The 12,781-nt window shown below is 38.9% G+C and overlaps 1 protein-coding gene across 1 annotated transcript in view; it reads right to left on the bottom strand.

Moving 5' to 3' along the window:
• Positions 1-762: 762 nt before the first annotated feature.
• Positions 763-12,781, bottom strand: part of UBXN2B (UBX domain protein 2B) — a 31,235-nt gene continuing 19,216 nt past the window's right edge. Inside the window, exons 6-8 of the mRNA XM_090283663.1 lie at positions 11,816-11,953; positions 7,038-7,199; positions 763-1,262 (exon numbers count right to left, since the gene is read on the bottom strand). Coding sequence (XP_090139789.1) covers positions 1,100-1,262; positions 7,038-7,199; positions 11,816-11,953 — 463 coding nt within the window. The 3' untranslated portion in view covers positions 763-1,099. The remainder of the gene's footprint in view (positions 1,263-7,037; positions 7,200-11,815; positions 11,954-12,781) is intronic.

Consider the following 12,781-nt stretch of genomic DNA (forward strand, 5'->3'; position numbering starts at 1 on the left):
AGACGAAGTAGTATCTGGGAAGAAAAAAAAGCTTTCCTATCATTCCTGATGTAGCGTGCCTCATTCAGAAATACCTGGCTTCTGCTGTTCATCCTTTACATTCAGGCGGCCTGACAGAATTGACAGTCCTGTATTTCTACACTTGTTTTGTTCTGGAGTATAATACATTCTGGTTTTGGCACTTAGAACACTGTTTAATATCTATAATGGGTCCCCTAGAACAGCGGTCCCCAATCTTCTTTGGCACCAGGGACTGGTTTCTGGGAAGACATTGTGTGGGAGGAGGAGACAGAAGGTGAAGCTCAGGCGGTTATTCAGCCGAAGCTTCACTCTCATACTCGCCGCTCACCTCTTGCTGTGTGGTCGGGTCCCTAACGGGGCTTAGGGCTCTCTACCCTAGAGAAATGTTTTGAACGAATAAATGAATGTGATCAGGAATGCTCTGAAAGGGACTGTAATTTCTCTATTTTGAAGTGTTTACCACATCTCAAGATTGCTGACCTTTATGTCTGTTTCCAGTTTATGATGTTCATAGTTCTGCAAAATACTAGTCCAAACTATTTTTTTATACACTAATATAGCCAAATCAGTAAGTAAAAAGGATGAATATCTTAATAGGAGAAATAACTGTTGTATGATCAAAGCATTTCAAAATCAGAATACAGATACTCTTTAGTATGTATTACAGAAAAAATTTCAAAATTTTTGATCAGAAGATTCCTAAATGACTCTTGATCAATGAAGCATCAAGAGACCTCAGTGCAAATTTTACCAAGTTTATCAAAATGGACTTTTGTTCATTTTCTCTGCTAACAAATGTTGTTTCATTAACACTGAGCACGTAACAAATTGGTCTGACTGGATTTTTAAAAGCTATGAACATTAAGCCAGCTTGACAACTAAAAACTCAAACACATTTATCTCAAGATCTATTCCTAGTCCACATTCATCTATAGTAAGGCTGGAGGATAGAAGAAGAATAAAACCAAAAAGTACCTGTATAAATAACAAAAATAATTTGGTAATTTTATAAGTAAGTTTTTCTTATTAATATGGCACATTATCTCTCTTCCATGTTACTCCATGAATAGAAGCAGTATTATTTTAGTTGCTGGAGTATCACAGTGTTAAGAATATCAGCTTCTTGCAGTGTCAGGCTTTCATCTGTTAGCTCTTTGTTTGGAAACGAAGTCACAAGAATAAAGTCAAGAGTTGCAAATTCAGGTCGGGACTGTACAATGAAGTCTCGAACATCCAGGATCCTGAAAAATAAGATAAAAATAATTTGTGATACAAAAGTTTTATTGCCATGAAAGCTTTTAGCTAAAATTAGATAATAAAAATTACACAATTCTAACCTTTATTTAAATGTGTTGTAACTTTCTTTAATTTACACTATTTCAATGGCTGGATTTATCTCAGCCCTAAGATAAAATTTGAGGGGGACTTCCGGCTAAGATGGAGGCATAGACAGACACACTGTGTCTCCCTCCACAACTAAGAAGGAATAAAACTACCTCAAACCTAGACACAACCAGAAGTTCCAGAAAATCAAGCTGCATGGAAGTCCAACAAACAAAGATATAAAGAAGAAATACTCATCCAGAGAGGTAGGAGAGGTGGAGGCCGGGCGGAGAGGACACGCTGTGGTGGTGGCAGCAGTGGCAGACCGGCGGTAAGCACAGTTACATGTCTTAAAAAGTCAGGAGGGACACCTGGGGAGCGTTCCCAGCTCCACACCAGACCGCACAGCTCACAGTCCCAGTACTGCAGAAAATCAAGCCTCACTGCTTCTGACTGTGCAAACCAGTGGGGGTTGGGGCGGAGGCAGAAACTGCCGGTCTCTCTGCACAGTCTGCTTGTTTAAAGGGCCCCCATGGTCCTAGAATGTCTGCAGACCTATCCACTCTGGGAACAACATCCAGGGCAACAGCTAGAGAGGTGCCAGTCCCATACAGAAGTGGGAGAAGTGCCTGGAAAAGGGGCGAGTGCCGAGCAAGTGGCATTGCTCCCTCTCAGACCCTTCCACCTGACACAGTGCTACAATATGGTGAAATAGGTTGCCCTGTACCAATTAATCCCTAAGGCTCCACCCCTTACAACATAACAGGAGCGACACTAACTAAGACACAGAGGCAAACAAACACAGGAGCCTGTCAAGATGAGGAGACAGAGAAGTATGGTCCAAAAGAGGGAATGGATCAAGGTTCCAGTGGGGGAACTAAGTGACGAGGACATAGCCAACCTAAAAGATGAGGAGATAGCCAACCTAACAGATGCAGAATTCCAAACACTGGTGATTAAGATGCTCACAGGCTTGACAGATATGCTTCAGTATGGCAAACGCATAAGAGAAGAAGTGAAGGCTATGCTAAGTGAAACAAAGGAAAATATATACAAAACCAATGGTGAAGGGAAGAAAACCAGGGTTCAAATCAATGATTTGGAACATAAGGAAAAAAAAAAAACCCAGTAAACCCGTACAGAATGAGGAAACAAGAATTGAAAAAAAGAGGAGAGGCTTGGGAACCTCTGGGACAACTTTAAACGTGTTGACATCCGAATCACAGGGGTGCCAGGAGAAGAGAAAGAGCAAGAAACTGAAAACTTATGTGAAAAAAGTATGGAGGAAAACTTCCCAAATTTTGTGAAGGAAATAAGACAAACCAGTTCAGGAAGCATGGAGAGTCCCGGGTGAGCTGGACCTAGAGGGGACCACACCAAGACACATCATGATTAAAATGCCAAAGGTGAAAGATAAAGAGAGAATCCTAAAAGCAGAAAGAGAGAAGCAGAGAGTTGCCTACATAGGGGTGCCTATAAGACTATCAGCTGATTTTTCAAAAGAAAGTTTGCAGGCAAGAAGGGACTGACAAGCAGTATTCAATGTGATGAAAAACAAGGACCTACAACCAAGATTACTCTATCCAGAAAAGCTATCATTTGGAATGGAATGGCAGATGTAGTGCTTCCCAGACAAGGTAAAGCTAAAAGAGTTAATCATCACCAAGCCATTATTATATGAAATGTCAAAGGGTCTTACTTGAGAAAAAGAAGATCAAAACTACGAACACTAAAATGACAACAAACTCACAACTCTCAACAACTGAATCTAAAAAATAAAAACAAAATTTAACTAAGCAAACAAGAATAGGAACAGAATCATCAGTATGGGGATCATTTGGAGGGTTATCAGCTGGGGGGGGGGGAGAAATGGGGAAATGGTGCATGAATTAAGAGCATAATCAGTTGGTACAAAATAGACAGGGGGAAGTTAAGAATAATATAGGAAAGGGTGAAGCCAAAGAACTTATATGCATAACCCATGGACATGAACTAAGGGGGGTGGGATTGCTGGAGGGAAGGGGGGTACTGGGGCAGAGCGGAGCAAAGGGGAAAAAAAATTGGAACCACTGTAACAACATAATCAATAAAAAATACTTAAAAAAAAGAAAGATAATATTTGAGGAGTGTACCTAAAACAGAGACAATCTTCACATGAGCTATGCACAAAATGTCAAGCATATTATTACAATGCAAGTGGAGGTCCTACTTTTTACAGAGTATAAAGTATTTTAGCAGCACATGACCCAGAAGGAGGTACCTCAAATTGGCCTATGTCAAATTGAGTCTGGATCTATGAAGTGTAAAGTCATAAGAATAATTTTTAGAAATAGTTTTGACATAGGGCTTCCAGTCAAGATGATGACATGGGTAAATTCTGTACTCATATGCTCCCACAACCACATCAAAATTACAACTATAGAATAACCATCATTCAGAACTGCCTGAAATCTAGCTGAACAGAAATACTACAACTAAGGATATAAAGAAGAAGCCACATTGAGACTGTTAGGAGGGGCGGAGATGCAGAATGGGCTGGTCCCACACCCACATGTGGCAGGTAAACATTGGGGGGAACATCTAAGCTGCAGAAGTTCCCCCTGAGGGTAATTGGTCCCAGCCCCGCACCAGGCCCTGCAGTGCACGGTTCCAGCGCCAGGAAGAGAAGTCCCTGTAAATTCTTGCTATGAAAACCAGCAGGGATTATGGTGGCTGAGTGAGATAGAGGCTTCTGTAATTTCAGGCAATTCCTCTTAAAGGGCCTGTGCATGGACTTACTTGGACTCACTTGTCTGAGCTTCAGCATTGGGGCAGGAAGCAGCTCAAAAGGCACCTGGGACATACTGGAAGGAACTGAATGTCTGACATCTGGGGATGAGACAGGAGAGGCAGCTTTCTATCACATAGAAGTGCTAGCAGAAACCACTGTTCCTTTTCTGAGTCCACCTACATAGAACAAGCAGGCAGGGACCATATCTGAGACTCCATCAACCTGGCTAACACCGTTAGACCTGCCACAGTGATTTCCTGAGACCCTGCCACACCCAATTTGTGGGCTCACCAAGCTGTTTCCAGTGGCTTTTCCATACAAAGGGCCTGTCTTGGCTTATGATTCAGATGTTCCTAAAATTTCTAAAACAAGCAGCATCTGGTCTTGGTATGCCTCATACCTCTTACTAAGTGGCCCTAGGCCCAGCATTAGTGGCACCTGGCCTTGGTTCACAGGATGGCCTTTCCTGGACACAAGTAGGAGTCATCTGCAGATCACTTTGTGGCTCATGCCAGGTGTCTCGGGCAGAACACAGGTGGTGGCTGGCCCCAGCGCCAGCACACCCAGTGGACAGCTTCAGACCACATTGATACACTTAAGGGGAAGACTCACCAAGCACCAGAGCCCTGCTGAAGTAAGTCCTGCTCTGTGGGATGGTCCCCTGCACAGCTGATCCTCTACAGTGGTGGCTGTAGCCAGTAGTTGCAGCTGACTGGCTGGGGGATAAATACCTTCCACTGATGTGCCAACAGCAATCAAGGCTAAATGACTACAACAGTAGGGTATACAGAGCCCACATGGGGGGTGGGGCGCACCTCAAGTATCCAACTTGGGTGATAGGGAGACTGACCACTGGCCTCTATAGGACACCTACTATATAAGGCCACACTGTGAAGACTGGGACACGGAGCAGCTCTACCTAATATATAGAAATAAACACAGGGAAGCTGCCAAAATGAGAAGACAAATAAAACACGCCCCCAACTGAAAGAACAGATCAAAACTCCAGAAAAAGAACTAAACAAAATGGAGACAAGCAATCTACTAGATATAGACTTTAAAACCCTGGTTATAAGGATGCTCAATGAGATAAGGAAAAGAGTAGATGAACTTAGAACTTCAACAGCATAAAAAAGGACATGGAAGTCATAAAAAAGAATCAGTCAGAAATGAAGGATACACTAACTGAAATAAATAATAATTTACAGGGAATCAACAGTAGAATAGATGAAACTGAGCATCAAACCAGTGATTTGGAATATAAGGAAGCAAATAACACCCAATCAGAACAGCAAAAAGAAAAAAGAAGAATCCGAAAAAATGAGGATAGTGTAAGGAGCTTCTGGGACAACTTTAAGTGTACCAAGAGTTGCATTATGGGGGTGCCAGAAGGAGAAGAGAGAGCAAGAACTGAAAAACCTATTTGAAAAATAATGACAGAAAACTACTCTAACCTGGTGAAGGAAATAGACATGCAAGTTCAGGAAGCATAGAGAGTCCCAAAGAGAAAAGCAGAGAGTTACCTACAAAAGAGTTCCTATAAGACTGTTAGCTGATTTCTCAAAAGAAACTCTGCAGGCAAGAAGGGCCTGGAAAGAAGTATTCAAAGTGATGAAAAGCCTGGACTACAACAAAGATTACTCTATCCAGCAAAGCGATTATTTAGAAACAAAGGACATATAAAGAGATTCCCAGACAAGAAAAAGCTAAACGAGTTAATCACCACCAAACCAGTATTACATGAAATGTTAAAGGGTCTTCTTTAAGAAGAAAAAAAGATTAAAAAATATGAACAATAATATGGCAATAAATACATATCTATCAACAATTGAATCTAAAAAACAAACACGCAGAACAGAAACAAACTCATAGATAGAGAGAACATTTTGTCTGTTGCCACATGGGAGGAATGGGTGAAAAAGGTGGAGGAATTAAGAAGTACAAATTGGTTGTTACAGAGTAGTCATGGAGATGTAAAGTACAGCACAGGGAATATTGTCAATAATATTCTAATAACTATGCATGGTATTAGCTGGGTACAAGATTTACCAAAATGATATTAAGTTTTATAATGTCTTACAGTATGTTATACACATCTGAAACTAATATAATATTGTATGTCAACTGTAATTGGAAAATAAAAAATGATTAAATTACTTTCACATATACATAGTAACTCAACTAAGATCATAAATGTATCCCACAGAGGGATATAATAAACAAAAATATCTTACTAGCACAAATGTCAATGCACAAATGGATGTTAAAATGGCATTTATAACAGTTTATATGAAGTACCTGACAATACCACAATTAAACTTTACATTAAAAATTTATATTATGAAGAATTTGCTATGTAAAAGTTAATCCCAATCAGAACTACCATAAATTTTTATTTGAGCAAAGGTCCAAATAAGGTTTTACTATATTAAATCTGATTCCACTTCACATAGTTTTAGCAACAGTGCAAAACTGCAGCTTTTAATTTTTTTTTTTTTAAAGATTTCATTTATTTATATTTAGAGAGAGGGGAAGGGAGAAAGAGAGTGAGAGATACAGCAATGTGTGGTTTGCCCACCCACAACCGGAGACCCGGCCCCCAACCCAGGCATGCGTCCTGACTGGGAATTGAACCGGCGAACCCCTGGCTCTCAGGCCAGCGTTCAATGCACCGAGCCACACCAGCCAGGGCTAACTATTTTTTTGAGTGATATCTGGATTTGCATTAATATTTGGACAGTTTACAAAAGATGTTTAGTTCTATTTCACTTCTTAAACATAGCTATTACCCTTTTCAAGTTTTTCTTCCTTTTGTTAAAAACTTACTGCAAATCTAAAGAATTTAATATTCTTCATTCCTCAAGTCACATACAATTTTACATATATAAGTAACCATGTGTGTGACAGCAAACTAGAAGCTTACCTGTGTGTACTATTAAATCTTTGTATCAAACGACTCCCATCTGCCAGCCTGATTTGAATTTTTGTTGTTGGCACTGAATCATCAATAGGAACAACTGCATTAAGTATTGACTTATCCTCCTCTTCTGGGGAGGAAGGTGTACTGACAATTTCAGGCGTAAGGCTATGAAAGAAGAATGAAAGGATTAGAACACAAACCCAAACACATAAGACAAACTGAAGACAGTGGAATAAACATTTACACCTATACCTGACTCACGAGCTATCCTTCCTACCCCATGGCTTCTGGACTGGCAAGAACATGGCTTCCTTTGGGTCTCCTATGCTTCTTCCAGCCTCTTTCATTATAATTATTTTGGATCCTATAATTCTGATTTAGTTTTTCCAATCTCATTCAAAATCCTATCTGTGTATTCTTTCCTCCTTTTATCCCTTTGAAATTTCATGAAACTGTTTTGCATACACCAGCCTTTAGTCAGAAACCTGAGCAACTTTAAGTTAACATTGAAGAATGAGTAAGAGCACAGACAGACTTGGTTTCAAATCTCAGCTATGCTCATTGCACCAACTTAATCTCTTTGAATTATAGTTCTATCATTTATAAAATGGGGGAATATTATGTTATGAAGGTATGTTACACAGGAATACCTCAAAGGTATTCAGGTTTGGTTCCAGACCACCATAATGAAGTATCACAATAAAGCAAGTGGTAATCTTTTTGCTAGTAAAGGGTCTTGCCTTCAATGTGTAAAAATGCAACATCTATGAAGCTCAATAAAGTGAAGTGCAATAAAACAAGGTATGCCTGTACCAGTAATCCTAGGACAGTGTATCAACAGATGCTAGCTATTTTTGCACATACTATAAATTAATATTAAATAAAATAAAATATTTTATTTTATATATTTTTAAGATTCTACTTATTTTTAGAGAGAGGGGAAGGGAGGGAGAAAGAGAGAGAGAGAGAAACATCAATGTGCAAAAGATTCATCATCAGTTGCCTCTCATACACCCCCAACTGGGGACCTGGCCTGCAACTCTGGCATGTGCCCTGACTGGGAATCGAACCAGCAACCTTTTGGTTCGCGGGCCAGCACTCAGTCCACTGAGTCACACCAGCCAGGGCAGAAATAAAATAATTTCAAAAGGTATGTTAACTTAATATTTACCTTTCAAAGGCTCACCTATTTGCCACTTAAAACTTTCTCTTTATCATTCAATTAATCAAAGATAGTGACGTTATTAATACAGTTTGTATGTTTCAAGTATTACATTAAAAAGAAAATTTTTTTAAAGGGAAGTAGAGAAGTTAATTGATAAGACAAGGTTTCTAGGCAAACTGAAGGAAGGGATGTCGGTTGTAAGCCTAGTAATTCCCTTGGACAGGAGAAACATCTTCGCACTGAAAAGAGGATGAATTTAATAAACTAAGAGGTAAAGGGGACTTTATTCAGTTAATTCTTACCAGGCTCTTTATTTTCCCAGTAAAGCTGGAAGCAAAGACATGTGCTGAGGAGGAAGGGGGAGAACAGGAGGCTTAGGGAAAGCAGGGGCTACGTGGGAATGTTCTTTGACAGTGGGAGACGGGCAGCTTGCTTGCCCAGCACCGAAGTATGGTCGTCCCCAGCAGCAATGAACAGCACAGGGCAGACAAATCTCACAGCTGTACAGTAAGGCAAGGGGGTTGTAGAACTGCTGGGATAAGAAAATGCAGAAAGGGAGGAAAGAAGGGGCTGGCTGTTAAGATTTTAGAGAAAACAGCCCTCAAGGTACAGAGACCAAGACAAAGTCAAGTCTCAGGTATAGTGCCTGGAATGAGTGAGTGTAGCAAAGAGAATTTTTTGGATTGCACAGTACAAAAAATAGGTAGTGACTGTTCTTTGGTAGAAAGAGAGACTTGCTTCACATCGTGATTTCATCTTCATACACCCCAGCTCAAAAGCCTGCACTGAGTGTCTGTTTGTTAACCCTGCCTATCGAAACAGAGCCTGTGATTTTCTAGGTCTTCTGCTTGTCCTGCTCTAGCTCACTAAGCTTATTTCTATTAAATAAGACCAGCTGTTGTACCACTGTAATTCTGCAGTTGTGTGTCTGTGACTTATGCTACTATTATACTAACTGAAGGTACTGGTTAATGTTTTTCATTATGTTTAGGTTTACCCCATAATTATCTGTATGTCACAATAAAAAATTAGGTTAGTTTCCATCTATGTAATGTTCTGTTTACAATTAAGACTGCCAGCTAGGGAAGACAATGGAATTATTTCCATTTGTTTTTATTTTTTGCTTCTTTTTAATTATTTCTCTGTTCAGTAAATAACTGTCTGGAACTATGGGGAAATTAGCTACTTTAAAAAGTTACCATTGTTAACTGTCAGAGCTTTTTAATTTCAATATACAGTCATATCTTGGTACCTGCTGGCTTCAGAACTCATCAAACCCTATACTCGTCGCATTTTGAAGAGAAAAAAATGTTTCAGCACTTGGCACTTGCTTAGGACTCTTTGCGCTTGCTAAAACTTGTATGAGTCATGATGCCGCCCTACAAGAAAAATGCTGCATCACTTGTCGCTTGTTTGATCCTCGCCAGTTTCAGCACCAGTCACAAGTTGCAGAACGAATTAATGACAAGTACCAAGTTATCACTGTATTTCTTAATGTAAAGTCTTCAAAAATTTTTCTATGCCACTTTGCTTTCTTAGAATATATATATATATTAAACTATTCAATATATTTGGGTTCATGTGCAGTACACAGGCTCACAATATCATGCTAAATTTCCTACACGTAAGAAGCTGAAAATTCTAAAGATTATATTTCTTTGCAGCTACGATTTTATACCCCTGCCTCTACTGAGCAAACCAATGATAAAGTGAGCACTGGGGTGGAAGCTATGCAGTGCGTCTCGTTACCACGGTGCGGGAGGCATTTCATTCTTCTGGAGCAGTCATGATGGCATGTTCTAGTGTCTGGTCCCTACATTCATTAGCACTGAGCAAACTGATGGGGACACAGGAGGTGTTTTCTCTACAGAGTTCTCTGTTGGCTTATTTCTGACTAAGGAATGCTTGGTTTGCTATCTCTTCCAGAAATTCTATAAACTATCCAAGGCTTTATAAGAAACCCTTTACTATTTAAAATAGCAACTAGATTTTGTTTTCTGCAATGAAAAACCCTGACCAGTATGGTTAACAACTAACATAGCATTACCATCTCTAATCTTTGTCATTCTCCTCCATCATTTTCTCCTTTTTTTGGGTCATTTTCTCTAGCTACCTGCTTAGTAAGAAAAAGCCTGGCCTTTGTAAGATACTATAACCACATAATATCCTAAGTTTCATTTGTGGAAATTACTGATTAGAATCAGCTTTTTTTATGCTAACTTCTTCAATTCTAGATTTATTGTACTTCTACTATAAAAACATGCATTCTAACATTAATTCTTGGTCATAAACTTATATAACAGAAAAAGAATATGTACAAAACAAAGAGATGACCAGGCATTTTATCTATAATCTAATTAAAAATCATAATCTCAATAAATATTAAGTAAAAAATAAGTACTAGAAAATATTTTTTAAAAATCTGTGGGTCATAGTTATAAAAACAAAAGGAGGGAAGAAAGAACAATTCAGGAGAAGTCTGACCTGCGCTGGTAGTAAAGAGAGATGAGGAAGAACATTTTCCAGTAAACCGGTGACTGGGCACTGAAGGATTTGGGTGCTAAAAAAAGCCAGGGCAACACGTGTTCCTGTATTTCCTACATGTCTCAGAAATCAGTCTCTAAAAGCAGAAAAGGATACAGAAATGGAAACTTGAGATATGAAAGACAGAAAGAACTGATACTGAGTAGGGAACGGAGAACCAGTGTGCAATTGAAAAGAACTTGGAAGGGAAGGAATCACATGAAAAGAAACAAAACATGTACAAAATGGTATGTTAAGACTCATGGCCAATGCCACAATTTCATGGTCACCTGTAGTGATATGTGGACAAATAGAGGGTAACTTTTACCAACTTATTTTACAAGGTTTATGAAGAGTCTTTTAAGCCAGACTGTTATGAAGGAGTCCACTCATACATTACACCATGCACACTGGTTTCTAAATTGTGCTTGGCAAAGTCCTAGGGGTTCTTTGGAAATGTCTCAAGTGCTAATTCCTTCCTCTCCTGTAACCAGAAGAGCTCAGGTTTTAGATGTGTTTTATATATTGGGCTTCCATTAATTGAATGAAGAGTTTGGCTACTAAAAATATATTGAAAACCACCAACTGAAATATACTGCTCTTGCTGTGAGAGCCTAATGACAGACAGGTATGCTTAGAGCTATGATCTAAGATATCTATTGTTTTATCTAATCAACAACCCTTACAACACCCCCCTTTGAAACCATGTAATCAGATAGAGGCAGGATTTCACAATGGTAAAAACAGACTCTGAAGCCAGAGTGTACAGTTTGAATCCCACATGCTAGTCACTCCACAGCTCAATCAATGTGGGCAAAATACCGCATCTGCAAATGGAAGAATAACAGAATTGACATGGAAGAGTTGTTGCAAAGATTAAGTGAGTTAATGTACGTTAAGTGCTTAGAGGACCAGGAATGTGATAACTGCTATCTAAGTATTAGCAATTAATATTATCACCAGATCTGCATATCTAATTCCAATTGCAAAGTCTTAAGGTTTTACTTTCTAGCTTATCTTAATTTTTTTTTTAATTCTCAAAAGAAATTCATGTTGAATAAAGACAAGTCTTTTTCTCATTTTAGAATTCTACCTTCCAAGTTTTTGTCCTTCTCCACTAAAAGCCTTGAACCTCAATCTGGGTTTTATGTATTCTTGATCCTGATGGTCCTCCATATCCAAGTTCACTTGGCCACCATGAACCAGTCGCTGAAGCTCCAGGGGAATTTCTCTTAAAAAGGGGAAAAAGGTTTTAGTTAACTTTTGAAAAGAAAATTAATCAAATTGTGAGCTACACTGGAAAATCACTATATTTGTGTAAAGTGTAATATAAAATTTCTGTGATGATTGATATTTCTTTACAGATATTTCTGTAGATATTTCTTAAGTTGCATCATATTATTCCTTAGTGAGTCTCAACAAGGGGATTTTTTGTTGTCTTGACAAATTTTGAGACAGCAATTCTTACCTAAATTAACACTAGAAAATTCTTGAGAGGACATACAGTTAATGTAGGCATTTCTTTCTAAACTCCCTGGAGGAAGTTTTCAAAATGATAGGGGTGTTTTTTATTGTTCTCTGACTCCTGAGAGCTGCTGTTCGGTCAGGGCAGGGATGAAAGATGCTCCGGCATCGGGTGTCATCTTCCACAGTGAAGACTTGTCAGGGGTTCTGGTGAACCACTGAATGTCCTGCCAGAGTCATATGATGACAATACTGTTATATGTCTGAGCCTAAAACCTAAGGCTTAGACTCATATATATAAGCAAAAACTCAAAAAACTGTTTTTATTCATACTATACTAATATGCCTTGAAATTTCCATCTTCCATATAAACTGAGGAAAGATTGCAACTGGTTTTATTTAGAACTTTACCAAGTTCATGCAATGCCACTTATAGTAATGAAGTTGCCAACTTCACATACCTTATTATTTTGTTTTTATGTCTGTCACATTTATATGAGAAGTGCTAGGCTGCACATAAGTGCAAACTATCTGACTGCTTTGTTATATCTTCTGGTGTGGCCATACCTGAGCATTTAGAAATTGAAATATGTAT

This window comes from Furipterus horrens, unplaced genomic scaffold (genome assembly GCF_987537825.1).
Source record: "Furipterus horrens unplaced genomic scaffold, mFurHor1.1.pri manual_scaffold_7, whole genome shotgun sequence".
Classification (NCBI taxonomy): domain Eukaryota; kingdom Metazoa; phylum Chordata; class Mammalia; order Chiroptera; family Furipteridae; genus Furipterus; species Furipterus horrens.